The sequence below is a fragment of the Hydractinia symbiolongicarpus genome, chromosome 12 (assembly GCF_029227915.1).
Source record: "Hydractinia symbiolongicarpus strain clone_291-10 chromosome 12, HSymV2.1, whole genome shotgun sequence".
In the NCBI taxonomy this organism is placed as follows: domain Eukaryota; kingdom Metazoa; phylum Cnidaria; class Hydrozoa; order Anthoathecata; family Hydractiniidae; genus Hydractinia; species Hydractinia symbiolongicarpus.
The window spans coordinates 17,648,469-17,666,864 of record NC_079886.1 but is presented as its reverse complement, the minus strand read 5'-3'; the positions used below and the strand labels follow the sequence as shown (position 1 = coordinate 17,666,864).

General features: G+C 33.6%; 2 protein-coding genes across 2 annotated transcripts in view; one reads left to right on the top strand and one right to left on the bottom strand.

Annotated features, from left to right (window-relative positions):
• LOC130622681 (M-phase-specific PLK1-interacting protein-like) overlaps positions 1 to 11,865 on the top strand; it is a 23,102-nt gene extending 11,237 nt beyond the window's left edge. Inside the window, exon 4 of the mRNA XM_057438170.1 lies at positions 11,415 to 11,865. The gene's annotated coding sequence lies outside the window, so the exon portion shown is untranslated. The remainder of the gene's footprint in view (positions 1 to 11,414) is intronic.
• LOC130622676 (glycine receptor subunit alpha-2-like) lies at positions 4,803 to 18,396 on the bottom strand. Its single transcript, XM_057438165.1, has 10 exons — positions 18,305 to 18,396; positions 12,577 to 12,627; positions 12,188 to 12,267; positions 11,891 to 11,958; positions 11,330 to 11,556; positions 9,875 to 9,957; positions 8,927 to 9,055; positions 8,306 to 8,455; positions 6,383 to 6,636; positions 4,803 to 5,639 (listed from the first exon to the last, which is right to left on the bottom strand). The coding sequence occupies exons 1-10, from the start codon at positions 18,325 to 18,327 to the stop codon at positions 5,298 to 5,300; spliced, it is 1,407 nt and encodes a 468-aa protein (XP_057294148.1). The 5' UTR covers positions 18,328 to 18,396; the 3' UTR covers positions 4,803 to 5,297.

Here is an 18,396-nt window from a genome sequence, read left to right as displayed (position 1 = left end):
TGAATAGCTCTGTTTCTAGCGTGTTTTATTTCTTTCTTTTTTTTGAAACATCTTCCTAGGTGTCTTTTGTAAAATGTTTGAAAACTGCCCGTTTATTCTTTTGTATCTCTGTTACACAAACAAAAATTCTTTGCTAAATAATTATAAATAAATAAATAAATAAAATTACCTATAATGAATACAAAATAAAGTTTTTTTGCAACATGTTTATGCGTTCACACATTCATTATTTAGCCTGTTAATTGGTACTAATTTTGTTGTGTCTAATCTTTCATAGTTAACTGAAACAATGTGTATTTCGTATAGGATATTAGCGAAAATTGGCAGTCTATATCGGTGTGAAAGTAAATAAAATTAACAGATTTGCATATCTTAGTCTTGGAAAAAATAGTGTGATGTAGAAAATTCCATGATACAAATCAGCAACAACGCCTTAACAACCCCAGTAATCATGTAGTTCAATATTCCATTTAGTTAAACAATTTTAAAATCTCTGCATTTAAATATCTTGTTTTTAGGCGTTTGAAACTTTTTTGGTGCTTTCTGGCCTTTCTGGTGGTTACTAGTGCTTTCTAGTGGTTTGGACACTTTTTTTTTTCTTTTAGTGGCTACATTAACATCAAAAAATTTCGAACGTTAATTTTCAGATACTCGATTTCAGAAAAATTTCGGACGTGAAAGAAATTCACTTTTAAGTGGATTTTTGTCTATGTCCGCAAATGTAGAAGTACAACGAAAAAATATAGGCAATATAGGCTATTTTAGGTGAGTTAAGTAGTGCCTATATAAAAAATAATTTTTAAGAAAATTATGTACCGGTTGCGTTTAATGTGTAGAACTTAAAACACTGATTAAGAAAATGTATAGCATCGTGTGATTTTAACTAACAGGTGAGGGAAAATGAGAGTTAAAAAATTGTGTTGACGTCAGCAAAAAACCACTGAAGTACAAAAAGAAACTGTACACCTATTGTCACCATTGTATAGAGCATGAAACGCTGGTCAAAAAACCTTACATGTCCTTTAAAAATATTACCATTTATCTGTTTATTTATTGTCATTGAATATTATAAATATTATCATGTCCTGGACAAATGAGTTTATTCTAGGCTACGTTTCCACTGCTACAGTGCTAGCATATTCAGTGGAGAAAATAACCAAAAGAAAAAACTATCTGATACTTGCAAATGGGTACTCGAGACAAACCATTAAAAAGGTTGAAAGGAAAATCAGGAACAGAACTGATAAAAACAGTGAAAGGAAAGGTGCAGAAAATGAACCAGTCGCTACAGTGTGTATGCCATATATACCAAAAAACAAGTAACATACTTCTTTGGGTATTGGAAGATAAATAAAGCCAGTGTTTCAATCTAAAAACACGCTACGTAGTACACTGTCGCATCCGAAAGACAAATTATGTCTAGAGAGTTAATGTAATACTGTCTACGAAATTTTGTGTAAGGATTGTGTGATGCTAATGTTAAGAGCACAAAAGAACAGTACGTAACGCAGAGACAGACTAAAATAAGATGGCGGACCATAGCCCGAAAAATAATCAGACATGGCGTAAAAAAAACCCATAAGCCGAGTCCAATTGGACAACAGGAAAAGTGAAAGAAACCATAAATAGTATGGACAGAAATATTCATATCAATAGTATTTCCTATCAACCTCCAGAAATATGGTTACCTGCACTTCGGAAAGCGAATATTTAGAAGAAAAGTGCAAAATGGTGCGGGACAAACGTAACAAAAAGAGAAGTCATCACTACCGGTTGCAGGGTTGGTGCTTTAGCAACAGGTATGGAAGGTATAGCGATGAGAGTCAGCCAATCAGGTCTGAGGAATGCTTCGAAAAGGCTAGGGGTGAAGGCTATGAAGCATGTGAGTAAAGGCTGCTCGTACTCCAAAGTAAACTCCATCATAGATGTCATCTCTAAGGTCATAAAGAACGGTGTTGTTAGCAATTACGAACTTAGCTTGATCATGCAGGAAAAGCAGCGCTATATGAAGCTGAAGAAAGAGATGGCAGTGTGTAAAACGTATGGTGAATAACATCGATTAATGATAGCATGCGGAGCTGGTCGTAAGAGGTAACAAGGCAAAAATTGGGTACTAAAAGAATTAAAATCTGTTCAGAATGTAAAAGTTGCGGAGAGGATCCGCCGTATTTGACAAAAGTTTTGTATGTGACCTTAAAAACGTCTTAACTTTTGTGTCCTTGCGTAACAATTTGCCAATGGGGAGACCATATTTCTCCAGCGCAATTAATCACCTCCCCAATGGCAAAGTTGATTAGTATACCACCGTCATGAATTATACGACTTTTTTTTTGTCAAGTTCCTCTATGTATAGATTTAGATTTACTACTTGTGACGTCTGCACACACAACATACAGTACGACCCATGGTCTCCGTTGTACCGTTCTTAAAGTTGACTTTTCAGATGGAACTCTCCAATTCCTCTCTTAACATCTTCAATCTTTCTTTGATACCTAAAATCGCCGCTTCTTTCTTAAGGATGTTCATGTTTCTTACAGGGCCATTCTTTCAGCCAGCATCGGAGAATGGGCAAACTTTTCAGGTTGTTGCATACACAGCTCTCTCCATTATAGGTGATGTGTTTACTTTTAGCAGCACCAGCACAAAATTTTACCCTTCACTACAAATCTTCGTCTACACTTGCATCTATCATTAAGTCTACGTTCACAGCCATCGCGCACTGTTGTGTCGTGACTTTATCTTATGTCCCCTGGAAACATAAGATCCTTCGTCATTACTAGAGTACAAACCCTATCCGATATCAACCGTATATAATAAGTTGTCAATATCATTCTCATTTTTTTCTTCCTTTTCACTTCTTGCTATAAGAACCGTGACCATGAGGGACACAAAGAACTCAATACCAGCGAGAAATGTATTTTTAAACCATGCGAATGTTGACTTCTCTTACTTTTTTTGAATTTCTTTTTTTGAAGGGGAAAAATGTGGGGCAGCTCCGGAGATAATCGGAAGCGGAGAGTTCGAAGATAGATTGAAAAGGTGCTGAGAAGCGATGCATCGATTTGCGAGAATGTTTATTAAGTGCGTCATGCGGAGCGGTCGAATGCGAGGATGCACCAATATTCAGAAGTGTGTACGGATACTCATGACAGAGACGATGAGCACAGGTAGGAGGTGGGGATGCGTCGATGTGTGCGAGTGGTTATGGATTTTGTTGATAAAGATATGCTCCTAAAAAACCCTCTTGTTTTATATTTTGTATAAACGTTTGTGTGAAAGCACCATATACAATGTTTCCAAGATAATAGTCTTTGTTGATTTGAAAATTACTCATTGCTTTTTTGGACATTTTGATTTAAAATATTTAGTAAAGGGCAGTACGGAAGATCATACACAAAATAAATAGGTAAATAATTTTGTGTTCTTAACCGGTTATTTTTTTCAATTTGTGTATGTATTTGTGGGAGAGGATAGTATGCAGCCCAATGAATGATTTTTCCAAATTTCCAAGCAGAAGGACAGTAATAAGTAAGTACTTTTTTATGAGAAGAACGTGAGTGATAAAAAGTTATAGTTATAGGTGATTTTGTGACTGTTGATGTTGTAATTTTCTATCAACTAAATTTCACATCTTGCGCGCTGTTGTTTTTATATTTTGTGTAAGGTTTAAATGGAAACAAAATTTCAAATTTGACTTTCAACAACTTGCTTTGTTAAATTAGGACTGTTTTCCTTGAAAACGTTCATTTGCATTTTCAGCTTAATTTTTTTGGCAAAGGGCAGTATTCAATGTACTGAAATATTTGCTGATGTCATCAAAATTCAATTGGCAGATCTTTCCTATTGTTTGTTTACCTGAGTGGATTTTTCCACAGGCTTTTATTTATTATGCATATTTTAGATACAGTTAGCTCCCAGTAACTGGAACACCGGATAACTCGAACTTTAATTATCTCGAACCATTTCCTAGGGTCTTTTGAATTTTCGTTAATACTTTCCTATAAAGAAAATTCGGTTAACTCGAACCAGTGAAACTCGAACATTCGTTAACTCGACCCTTTTTCATCGTCAAGATTGCATATTATCCCGGTAACTGCCACCTCAACTCTTGAAAAATTGCATTTTATCGAACTATAATCTCATTGTGCACTAAATTCGACCTTACGGGAGCTTCGTTTAACTCGAACATTCGTTAAGTCGAGTAATTTCCACGGTTCTTTGGAGGTTCAAGTTACCGGGTGTTAACTGTATATGGAATAGCAATATTCTAGCTACCACTAGAATCTTAAAACCAAAAAAGGATGGCATTTCTCAATCTTGTCTGATATCACATCGTGGAAATCGCATCAAAGCAATGTGCTATACGCATTCTCTTTTAGGAAACCAGTGAAAGGCTCTAGCATTGGCAGTTTTTCTGAGTTTTTGTTCTTATTTGGTTTTTTAAACTTACACATATACTAAATAAAATTGACATGGACTTGTTTTTGTATTTTATTTCATCACACAAGCATATCTACAAAGTTTCAGCCGTTGTGAGAAATAAAACAAAACAATATATATTCTGGTTAAAATAAATGAATGGAAATAACAAGTTTCGTGATTTTTAAATGTTGTCGATAAGTATTTCGATTACCTAGTTTGGTAGAAATTTACCATGTGCAAAATATTTACCAAAATTAATAGCTATAGCTAATCAAATATGAGTTAGGACCAAAATTTCTCTTGCATATTTTCTCCAATGCTTACTAAAACCTAACTTAAAATAAAACAAATATAACAACAAAATACAGCACAACATGCTATTATATATATCCCTATATATCCCTAGCTAGTTGTTAATAATTATTACACTAATATGTACAATTGTAATTTCCAACAAAAAATTTAAGCTGGTGATAAATGTTCTGTCAAAGCCAGTCATTATAATGTCATTTTAAGTGTGTATTTTATTTTTGCTCGATTTAATCAGCGCTCTTTTTTGATACAGCTAGCTATACTTTGCTAGCTATAATTTGTTTATTCCCTCTTGTCATAGTGCGCTAATAATTATTAAAAGGTAGAAGGTCAGATTATTGAAAATGCTGTGTGTGGCGCACGTCAGAAAAATTTTGGGGGTGGTGTACGTCAAATTATTGAAAATGCTGTGGGTGGCGCAAGTCGGAAAAATGCTGTGGGTAGTGCACGTCAGAAAAATGTTGGGGGTGGTGCACGTCAAACTAATGAAAATGGAGTTGGTGGTGCACTTCAAATTTTTGAAAATGCTGTTGGGGGCGCACGCTAGAAAAATGTTGTGCCAATTAGTGAGGTCCGTCTAAAAGTTTCGATGTAGTGTGATGAGTCATATGATATGATACCCAAAACACCATGTTAAAGCAAAAATAGCTGAAGGGAAAGAAAAATCTGCAGATAACATCAAGTGTGGTTGGTTTTCCCTGAACACGGTATGCTTTATAATAGTATGGCATCTTGTCTCGATCAAGTTTAGGCGGTGATGGTTTTTTCTTATCTGCTTCTTTCGTGTAAGTGTAAGCAATATATCTGCCTCGATTATCTAATTCTGTTTTAGTAACATTTTCTTTAATTTTGAACACGCTTTGAGGAGGAACAGGTTTCCTGCAGCTGCCTGTGAACATGTCATTCTAAAAGTAACAATGAATAGAAGAAATCACAAGAAGTAATGATACAGCAGATGATTTTTTAGCCAGTTTTAATTTTTCATATGCTATCGACATTTTGATCAATGCGTCCTGCAATGGAGCTCCTAGTGTATTGGAAAATAGTGCGAGGGGAATTCCCATCATTACCAAAATTTCAAAGTTAGCTACAAAACCACAAAATTTTCCACAACTAAAAATACCAGAAGATGATGAAATGAAAACCTAGAAAAGTTCTTCGAATTGAGAAACCAGATTGCATGCGCAAATGGTCCATGTAAATACAAAGATCTAACGTCGGATCTGTCTAATAAGTGATGAGCAACATTTTGTTTCAAATTTACTATAAATTCCTTGAAATGAAGTACTAGTAACGCTAAAACCGCCAAATTCATTCACGGATTGGTATGTGGTCGGACAATCCAATCAGTCAAATGTTTGTCAGGCAAGCTGCACAGAAAAGCAACTCTCAGTTTTATTCTTAAATTCTGGTCAGAATGTGGTGAAAATAGAATTTTAGGTTTATGACTACATTCAGAAATTAGTGCCTGTACTTCCAGGTCTTCGTGACATGTCTAGATAACTATAAAACGCATTTTTGTGGCTCACACCAAGGATTGATCATTTGATGCTTTCGAGAAAACACCGTTGTCCCAATACTTGTATGCAACACTGCTATCTTATACAAAGGATATACATAACATAGTGTAAAGAAATGTTTCACTCACAAATAACGGCGCTGAATCTGCTCTACCTTCTTTGCCACGAAATGAACTTTGTCTTTTTATTGTTAGACTTTTCTTTTTTTTCGCCTTGAAATTTAAGTTCTGCACAACAGTATATTCTAGAAGGGCGCAAAATATAAAACAGAATGATCCGATGAAGTAAACATCAATAGCTTTAACGTAATTCACTCTTGGTAAACTTCGATTGACTGATCCCCATATGGTACTAATAGTAAGAAGTGGTATAATACCAAGTCCTGAAATAATACAAAAATATGAAAGTGAAGTAAAAATTAACTAATGAAAACAAAATATGAAATTACTGAACGGAGCACTTGCACAAAATTGTTTTAAATAAATCAACTTCGTTTCTAGTTCCTATTATATTGCTTATATCATAGGGTTGGTAATGCGATTAATTTTGCCTGTAGAAGGCCATGGGGACGAGGTTGCAGGTGAATTTTCTTTTTCGTTTAAAAATGTTTCTTAGATGACTTAATCGTTATTTTTTCTTTAGCTTGCGTGTGGACTATAGAAACTTGGAACTTAGATGGCCAACTAGATATTGTCTCTTTAATAATAGCCGTATTCCGTCTGTCTGTTCGTGCGTCTGTTTGTGTTTCTGTTACGGAAACACGGTATATAAATGAAGGGCGACTCCGTGGATTTTTCCACGGGCGACTAGTATCTATAATAACGGCCGCATTATGTGTGTTCAAAATGGTTGCGCGCAGCTTTTTTCGGAAAAGTTGCGGGACCCGATATTTACGGTCTTCCGTTTTTCGGCTGGACGCAGCTTAAATTCGAAGTAATTTCGGATTACGTTAGAACCGGATAAACAACGGAAACATGCTCGAAGGCCATTTTGGTTTGAAAATGATGTTGTCTGGCTTGTAAGTCTCCTTTTGACTTTTTTCTCTTTTAAATACTTTGTATCTATAGGAATATTTATTTTGATGTTTTCAAATGTTGAGATTGTCACGTTTTCTAGCAAGTATAATTCTTAAACAAACCAATTTTTAAGTTTTAACTAGGATTGAGATTTTAAGGCAGCATTCTGCTAGGAAGCTATAGCTGCCCTTATTTATTCCCATTCTTTTGATGTTTTTATTCAGTTTGGCATATCAATATTTATCTTTATGTATTGGTTGTGGCTAGCTCTTCATAGCTATCTCTGGCTAAAAAGTTAAAGTAGCCAAATGTAGTTTTAAGCTAGCTACTACAAAACAACAAAATTCTTATGCTAAATGCAGTTAGGTAGCTACACCTTTTATTACTGTCATGAAAACTTATTCTGCAAAATTAAATGGCTGAGTTATATTTTTAATTGGACGGGTTACGACAAGCTCTTTTCTGTGTTTTTATTTAAACCAAAGTTGCGAGAAATTTTTTTTGGAAAAGGGTAATGCGCATATATGCCTGTTTAACTCTGTTTGACTGTACTAACCGCTCAGTCATGGTGTCATTATTAATTTTTTAACTTTCACAAAATCTTGATTGTTTCTGCTATGACAGCGTAAGAACGGTTTGTAAACTCTGTTTTTTATTTCAGCTATCATTGCGGGAAAGTGATTTTTTAAAAATATGCTACAGTTGCAACACTGTGTATTGGTGTATGCACTTAAGTCGATTTGCGACATGCCGTGTACCTGTACTAAAACGCTCCACCTGAATGTGTGACACATTTTACGGCTCCTATTCAGCGCTCCACAGAGTATTTAACGGCGAGTCACACCTTGACTTGTGGATTACCCCGGCGCTTGCCGGGTTTCCCTGGCTAGTTTCTTTAATGATAGCCGTATTCCGACTGGCTATTTGTGCGTGTGTTTGACTTTGTGTTACGGAAACACGAAATAGAATATATAAAGGACTTTTCCACGGGTAAACGGCTAGTATCCAATTAATAATTTTAAAATTCGTACTTACCAACCCTCGCTGACACACAGTTCTTATGAACCCAAAATGAAACGAAAGAAATGCAAACAATAGCGGTGGAAGGGAAGAAGATTTGCATCAGAGAGACTGCCATGCGTCTTTGAAATACGAAGGTACCTTCCAAGATACTGTACACACCACCTAAACAATGATTTAAAGTTTAAAATTTTAAGCAAAGTTCCATCTTTAGTTTAATATACTGTCTTTTTAAAGATTTGCTCCAGAAAAATACGAAAGTTGTTTCATCTAACGATTCACATTTTAAGAACATACTAAAGGAGGATAAGATTACTAATAGTCACGCTACAACAGGATTGTTAGTTAAAACAGCCTACTTAACTAAGTTTTCTTCAAGGAAAAAAATTCGCATTTCTCTCATACGATTCATGCAGTTCAACTGACAATTTTTCATCACTAAACATATACTGTAAATAATGAACCTACATATAGGTTTATTAAACAGTTAGGGATCAGTGAAGCAACCAATTGATTAATGAGCCGAAGGAGCAGGGTAGACAATTATCCAGGAATATTCTATATCTAAAGGTTGTCCTGTTACTATGAAACTCACCCTTAGATTTCATTCAAATAAGAAATTACGATAGATCATACTTGATAAATATTTCGTTAAGTGTGCTGATTTACTGAAATTCACAAGAGTGTATTGTGAGATCTCCGGCGACACTATGCTCAGTCCTTTCTGGAACCACCGATATCGAACATGCTCTTCTGTGTATGCATCTAAAACATATTCACAAAAATTTAGAAAAACATTTTGTTAACACCTACACAAATCATATCTTAAGCAAGCCTAACCTCGCCTTAGATTTGTTTTGCCCTTCTTGAAATTAACCTGTGCGAAATAGGTTTATTTTTACGAATTATTTTCGCGAACATTTAAAATAGGCGAAATAAAAAATGTATTTACGTTTAACTTTGAAGACTATATAATTCATTTGTAGGAGACAAATAATGAAAATAATATAAAGGTAAAAAATATTTATTTGAAAATTTAAAATATACAAAACGGACTCCGTTAAGACAAAATTTAACACAGCTTTTTACTTTTTGAAGAGAATTATAGAAAGCAAATCTAAGCGTAGCACAATTCTTGCAACAGCCAATCCATTTTTTTTCGATCTGATCATGTTTTACATCATAGTCCTGACGCAGAAAAAACTGAAAGAAAGTTAGTATGTTCACGTTGTTTAGATTTTGAAAGTAGCTACGGAGAACAAAAATTTATATTTGTTTTAAGTGAACAATTTTATCTTTTAAATGAGGCAGTAGCATTCACAGGCGCATTTTAACCAAGGGATTATATAATAATCGTTTGGCTAACATGTAACTTTTAAATAAATGGTGCTGCTAGTGCTCTTTAATACAATATAAACAGTTTGTCTATCTACACCGAGAATTTTAGAATAGATCAATTTTATATCACGAAAAGGGCAAAATTCATCTGCGAAGGTTAAAATTAATCGGTGTATTGCGAGCACTCGCACCAACAATTTCAAAACATTTCTTAGATTGCGTAGGTTAACAAAAAAATCTGCTTACAGCTTTCCAATGCAATGCCACAAGTTTGAATATCCATCGGGTATGTTTTGAAATCCATATCGCATGTAGCAACTAACGTCACTCTAAATTAAAAAATAATAAAAAAAACAGAGAATCCCACTTTACTCCTGTTTCTGTTACGAATTTAAAACCGCGCAGGGTTGGGCACTAGCTAAGCGCTTGTAGGGAGAAATTTTGATTTTTTGTTTTGTTAGCCTAAATAAATTTAATGATCAGTTTTTCATAGCTGGGTAATGCTACAACAAGAGGTAAGAAATGCATGCATAACATCTTACATTTTCATAATACGCTTAAAAAAGTTCTTGCATTGAAGATGGTATTTTTATATGTTGTAGGGAAAAAGAAGTTGTTTGTTGATTCCTTTGAAACTTTTTTAAAAAATATTTTTTTATTCTTAAATTCATGGGTTAGGGTTAGGGTTAGTGTTCATGTTTAGATTACTTAAAATTCAGCATCTTATGATGTCGTAAGTAAGTTTTGAAAAATGCTGAAATTACATTTTATCATATAATTTAAAGATGAGGACATTTTTAAACAATAAAACTTTACAAATGTCAACATATCATCAACATTAAAGCCAACGCTGTTTAAACGATTTGATATTATGTGAATTTGCAAGATATCTCAAGTGTTAATTTGAGCTTGCTGCCTTATTACATCAGTGATGACAATGTCATAAGTTCGACAGTAAGCTTAATATCGTGAAAAGGAAAAAAGAATCTAAAAAAATCCAAAAACCTTGATAAACAAATTTTCATCCTCTTTAACATACAAAAATATCATTCTCAATGCAGGAATCCCTTTTTTTACGAGTCAAAATTGTTCATATGCAACATTGAGGCGCACAATTTTAAAGTAAAGTTGGATTTGGCATTACACTGTATTCATTTCTATACAAGGTTAGCAATGTTAGGAAATCATTGTGTTTGTGATACAATTTTTCGCATTATAGGCACTTACCAACCCACCCATTGGCGCAAATGCGTTAAAACAAATAAAAATCGATATTTGAGTGACCCTAAGGAAAACTGCATTGAAATTCAAGAATAAGTTTCTTCACCAATGATAAATAATACAGAGCAGAGTCAGATACAGCTAGTTTTGAAAATTTTTAATTTGCATGTTGGCGTATAAAAAAGTCGGTAAATTTTCTAGCGAATGCTAAATAAAAAAAATTGAATTCTTGTTTAATACAACTTTTCGCGGAAGCTTGTCTCTTCTTAATAATATACGCTCTTATGTCAGTACTGAATAGCTTTCCTTTAAATTATTGTATAAATAAAACACCAGTTCAAAAGTAAGTATATAAAGAAAAAAGTGACTGCGGGGGGAGGTTCAACATTTGTCCCTACAAGCGCTTCTCTAGTGCCAGATCTGCGTCGAATGAAACTCCGTAATAAACTCGATTCTTTGTATAATATTTGACAGTATTACCTTGTTCCCCAGAACACGGTTCCATCCGGGTATATATCAAGTTTTTCGTTACTCACAGTAACTGTATGCTTTATTGCTTTTATAGCGTTGATGAAATGTGTGTCCGGAGTCCAAATAAAGTCCGGTGGTGTGTTTCGCCCTAATAGCGGAATGATTTTGTTTGTCATGTTATGACGCAGCCGATAGTCGATCCATTTTTGACGAAGAAAAATATCAAGTAAGAACGTCTAAAAAAGAAAGGTTTTTATATTGTAAGCTCATATTTTTTAATTTTGATATTGACTGTTCTCGAAAGGGACTATTTAAAGCACTTTTTAGTTTTGTTGTCGTTTTCTATCACACGCCAGTCTACATTTCGAATGTTTGTTAGAGTGTTTTCACTTAGGTGAATATAAAATGACACTCTATATGCATGATCGCTATCTCGATATTTCAAGAGTGCTCATGCTTGATTTTATGCTATCAATTATAAAAAAAAATTTATTTGGTAATTGGATAATAGTCTACTTTCTTTGCGCCAAGATGGCAGCAGTATCGAGTGATATTAATTGACTCACTTACCATTTTAAGCTCGCTTATTGCACCAAAACTCAAAATTGCTATATCCACATCGACAGTTGTGATATTACCTGAAAATATATTGTTGCTTTTGTTTGAAAAACAGGACACAAGAAAAGAAATGATAAAATAATGTAGAAGTTGAATTAGAGCTGTATGTATATTCTTATCTACAAGCCAAAAAACTCTCTATATATTTCAAATAGCGAATCGTTTCATTGGTGAGAGGCGATTTAAATATAGATTTTACTTGTCCGAAATATACAGTGTACATTGTTTTTTTAATAAAAAAAATAATACCCATATAATTTGGTCGCATTCTTTTGTCATAGTTAACCAGTAATTTTCGAAACTGTTCAGCCACTTCGAAATCGTGATCACTGTTAAAAACACAAGAAATAATGATGAAATTGTTGTTTTGAAAGGATAACAAACTTCTCTTGCCCATTCTGTTATTAGAATGGAATCCTTTCCTTTGTTAAACTTCTTTATCGAGCGTAGAAAGAACCCCTTTATAGCTTCAGATAATTATAAACAGAAAATTGCCCGTTTAATCTGGACGAATGCAAGAAGAAATCAAATGTATGGCATCAATTAGGCTTCTCATATGAACTGTGTTCCTTGAAGACTCAATACCAACCTTTTGAGAATAGTAATGGGTCAACAAAAATAAAACAACTTTAACTTACTCAACGGACAACGCTTGTACACACTCATGCATTCCGCCCAATAGTAAAAACCTAAAAAAAATATGAGAATGCAGTGAAAATTAATAAATCTGACTTTCATAACTGGCCATTATGCTTAGGCTTCCCTGGCTGAGCAGCTAGCTATGACCGGGTAATGACAGGCTTTTGCAAGAGTTTCTATTGAAACTGAAGTTATTAAAAAATTATATTTTGAAAATAAATCAGATAAAGACCTTATTTGACTTATCATTTTTTAAATTGAAATTCTGTAAAAAGGGTTATTTTAAATAAATTATTATAATGAAAAATTATTTTTCGCTGAATTTATAAGAATTTTAACTCAACAGTAATACAGTGATAGTGCAGCTTTTGGAATTCGCTGATCTGAAATGTCTTAACGACATCAGATTTAAATTGAGGTCGCAAAAAAGGGTTATTAAGAAAGGACGTTGCACCTAGACAGCAAAAAAAGTTTTAGTAGGAATAATTTTGTGGATCTTGTCAAAACTGCTAAGATTTCATTCATGAAGTAAATCCCGGTAACTCGAAAATTGGGTTACTCCAGCATTCGTTAAATCAAAACATTTTTTCGTTCTCCTGAGGCTCATCTAAGTAACTCGACCGTTTTACCCGAGAAAAGGCTAGATAAATGTCAGGTTTTAAGTATATTTAGTTCGTATTCAAAAAAAATAAATGGTTGGTGTTAAAATACTTTTTTGTTTATTTTCAATATACATTTGATCAATAAAAATCTTGAAATAGACGGGCTTGTTCAAACAAATCAATGTTAAATCTTTTAAATGAATAAACTTTTGCGATCTGGTTTCTGCAAAATGTCCAGAAGAATAAACTCTTAAATAAAAGACTTGAAGTGCACACACTTTAAAAACATGCAAAGTCTGAAAATAAGGAAACGCCTTTTTGACACCGCTGTTTAAAATTTACACATGTAAATAAGTAAATTAAAATTTAACCGTGGGTTACCGAAAAAAAATATTTTTTACTGTTTTAATCAAAACAATCTAAACTACAAGAAAGCGATTTTCAATAGCGAACAACCTGATGGAGAAGTTACAGTATCATATGGCTGATCGCTTGCTGATTGCATATCTATTGTGTTGGTTGAATATTTAAAAAAATACTAACCTGATCGGCGAGTGGCCCAGATTGATCGAAAAAACACTTTTCACAGGAAAGAGAACTCAAACAAATTGTACCATTTTGTACCCACGTGTATATGACACCTGGTTTAATGTTTACATATTTAGACTAAGTTGACATTTCCGCCGGACGGTAGAAAACATGTGCATTACATGCGACTAACTTTTTGTAAGCTAACTTGTAAAACAGTAACAAAGGGTGGCGAGGTTTCGCTTCATACTTCTCTCTAGATTACTGATTAGCTGTTTATTCAGCATTTTAAAAATCGAAGTGCCTACAAGTACGTGACCGTACTTTTACTTTTCTTGGCTAGAAGTACGGCATTCACATATTTTTACTTTTTTTGCTAGAAGTACGTGAATGCGAAAAATGCTGGTCAGCGTACATAAAATCACCGCTGACGCCCTTCGCGCATGACGTGCAGAAGGTGCGAAATAGCATTCCTCGTGAGTTATTTACAAGTGAAAGAATTGTTGTTGATTAAAAAAACTAATTTATTGAAAATGAATGTTGGTAATGAATTTGTAGTTTTGACGAATTGCTAAAGGCTATTAACAAGCATGAAAAGTCAACTTTTACACAACTGTATGTAAGGAGTTCAAGATCAGTAGAAAGTGCAGCAAAAAGAGCTAGCAAGAAAGTTCTTAAGGAAGAGTTAAAGTATGCCGAAATAGACTACGCTTGCATCCATAGGGAAAAAGAATTCAAATCAGCTGCCACTGGAAAGCGCAAACATAATGCGTAAGTTTTTTTTATATAAGATTGATATCCGTATTTTTTTCGTTTTAAAAATTATTTTTCTGTGAAAATATTACATTACTATCACTTTTTTGCAGCTCATTAATTATTAACTGAGATAACTAGATTATGTAATTTCTTTACCAGTGCACTTGCCAATGCTTGTACCTTCTGAATTATAAATTTTAGAACTTACAAAGTGAGAATAAATAGTTCTGGACAAAAACTGTATGTGAAATCAATTACAGGGGAACATAAACATCCTGTAACTAAAGTAAGTTACCTCGATTGTATGCTTAGAGAAAATCTGACCGTATAGCATAGTTGCGACGAGATAAATATTCCGTTTTTCCTTACAGGAATGTTTTGAGCATTTGCCTAAACAACGGAAGGTTGATTATGAAAACTTTTGCTGCAGGCGTCACAAATGTTAAAAGTGAAAGCCAACAAAAAACTAATTCAAAACCATATTTCCAATCTGTGTGGGAAAAATGTTATCTTGAAAGACCTTCATAACATGAGCTCAAAAAACAACGAGAGTGGCCGAAATAATGTACAACAGCTACTCGAAGAAATGAAAAGTGTGCCAGGTAAATTTGAATGAAAGTGAGTGTAGTTAGTATTCTTCCATAATAAAAAATTCCGATGCGAAAATAAATGTAAGATAATAACTAGCAAAATTTTTTAGGGCAACTGTGGAGGTACTTGTTGACCACAGCAATACATTGAACGCCATTTACTATCCGGATGATATTATGAAGAAGACATTTAACACCTAACCAGATTTATTGATGCTTGATGCAACATATAGGTTAAATGATCTGAGGATGCCCGTGTACATCTTACTATGCGTGGTTGGCAATGGCGAGTCTGAAATTGGACTGTCTTAAACGAAGACAAGGATACAATTGTCAGAATGACAGATTGCTTCAAAAAGTTCAATCCTTTGCATCATCTAGTTGAAGTCATTATGATTGGACCTGTTGGAAAAAATTGAATTAATCGAATTTAACTGCGATAAAAAAGCCGCAGAAAAGTATCTTGACGAAGGCGGAGCAATTAGTCCAGAAAGTTGTTCGGTAAAAAAAAAGGTGAGATCACACAAAACAAACAAATATTTGGTATTTGTTTATTTCCAACATTTTTGTATATTTCTTGTCGTCATTTCTTAAGATTTTAGTATTACGTTTTTAGGTAGAAATACGGATGGGGTAACAAGTGTAGAGTGCAAATCCGTTAAGCCTCCTAAAGATGCATGTTCAGGTAATAATCGATTTCCATTTTTGTATAAACAGAGTTAATTATTTTTTCAAATTTCCGAATTTTGTTTCAATGTAGAGTTTTCCGTCATAAAGCTTCCACCGAAGATGCCAAAAAAGGAAGACCAAAAGGATTATTTAATGCCATTGGTCTTCCCAAGAAAAAGAGTGAAAAACTCATTCCATATGTGTCACTGCCAGTTATTGATCGAAAGAAATTGTTTCTGATACACCAAGTATTGCGCGTTATGTAGAAATAAAATAAAGTTCAAATGTTTGTTTAGATTTATTAAAGTGTATCACGAATGATAAAAGCATTATTGAAGAGGTTATCATTGGCGCGTTGTTAATCACAAAAAAACATCTCCGAAACAACCTAAACCCTAAATTGACAGATCAATTTTTTCAATTAACCTTTATTAAAGAATGCTCAGAAAATCAAGCCTGGAAAGAGCTATTGAGATTTTCAAAGAGAAAACAAAATTGGCTTTGTAAGACTTGCCGAAATCCTTTGGAAGAATCCCAATCCGTTGGATGTGACGGTTGGTACCATTTGTCCTGTATTGGAAAAAAATACCGGCGAGACGCATATGGTTCTGCCGAGAATGCTTTAAACAATAGGAAAAGCAATTTTTTTCGTGGAAACTAAATTTTTGTTTTCGTTTTCGTTGTAAACGCACACACGTACATTTGCAAAAATGCTATAAGATTTTCCTAACGCTTTTTTAAAAAGAATAATGTGTTTTCGTTTCATCCTCAATGTTCCTCATTTTTGACTAATAAGAGCATCATATCTTCTTGATAATATTCTTAACATGACTATAGCCTGGAAACATAAAATCAGCCTTGTAGCATACGTAGTCAAAGTTGTAGAGATGTAAATAAAAGCTCCTAATACAGAAAAAAACTTAAAAAGAAAATATCTTTTCATCGTCAACTCTCCAACCAACCCGCTGGCCAAACGACTTCTAGAAAAAAGACATACGTGAATGCCGTACTTCTAGCAAAAAAAAGTAAAAATACATGAATGCCGTACTTCTAGCAAAAAAAGAAGAAGTACGGTCACGTATTTGTAGCCACTTCGTTTAAAAATCTTTGACAAAAGCTGGTTAATGAAGTACTTTCAATAGACAGCCGGAATATGTTCCTCTTAGTTATAGGTAGCTATATCCCTCGTTTTCTAATGCAATAGTAGCATATTCGGATTCTTCGTAATTCAAAATGATAAATACTTTCTTCTGTGTAAAAAATATCTCAAAAAAACCAATCAGATACCATCATGTCACCAAACGAGTCCAGAGCTAATTTTGAACTTAACCTCAAGGAGCTCCCGTGACTAGAATAAGTTATCACCCACGGAATTGTAAGCTATTTGCGGAGTTTTTGTTGTTTAAAAGATAGATTTAAAAGAGTTGTTTATAATAATTTACAAAGTTACGGGGGGGGGGGGGGATTTTTCAAAGAAAATAAGTATAAATATAAAGTCTTGAAAGAAAAATATACTGCTTCAGCTGGATGAGAAATTGTTTTGATTATAACAAACTTTTAGGGAAAACCTCCCGGTAAAAGTTTACACAAAGTGTAATTTTATTTCCAACGATAGATTCAAAATCGAGCAAAAGGACATTCCAATTTGCAACAAGAACTAAAAAGAATGTGGAATAATAGCTACACACATTTAAAGAAGAGGCGAACTGCGCTGCGGCACGGCTGCTGAATAAAAGTTTATGATAAGTGTTGATTTTAAAGACCAGAATGATTGGCTTGCTCACCCGCTCCATAAACTATAACTATAAACCATACATCATTTTGTTTGCATTTTGTGAGTGCTGAATTATTTATAATTGAGTATTTTTACGCATTTGTCAAACGGGTGGCTAAATTCAAAAACAATGGGATATATTTCTCTTTATTGTGATTGTCACGGGTCAATGTACACAAAGTTGAAGATGAAAATGGCAAAAATGTTAAACAACATGTAAAGAACATATTTTTATTATTTTGTACTACCTAACTTGCCAATAAAATAGCGAGTAAAGATAAAGAAAGTAAAAAAAAAACAAAGAAAAAAGATGAAGCCACCGTATTGCACGTTCGATTTGTTATTGAAGGTTTCCGGTCTGTATATTTATTCAAAGCTGGTGCCATATCATGATAACAAATTTTATCGTTCGAAGTGTAGTATGTTGTGGAAAAAGGACTCAAAACATAAAAAATATTGTTGTTGGTTATGACAGATATTTCTTTAGTTTAAAGAAGTTTAAACGAAGGTTATAAAAAGCTGTTACTACTATAGTACGTAAAATATTCTTGGTTATCTCAAGTAAAAAATGTTATTCTTGATGTTTAATAAAAAGTACATTTAAAACCTACTTATTTTCACCCCATACAGCCATGGAATTTCTGTAAAAATGTTGTTAGAAAGATATATAGGTAGTTAGTCGTGAAATATAGTTTTTTTACTTGGTGATTTTCTTTCGCTTAAAATTTATTTTCTGGCTGCCACAAAATAGTTTGTGGTTCGCGTCTCCTTTAAAAATTACTATTTACAAATTAGAAAATGTACTCACGTAAATAATAATTGTTTCAACATTATTATTTTTTCAACTAAATCTTCTGGAATTAATAAACTTTAATAAATCTTCAATTTACTTTGTGTTAA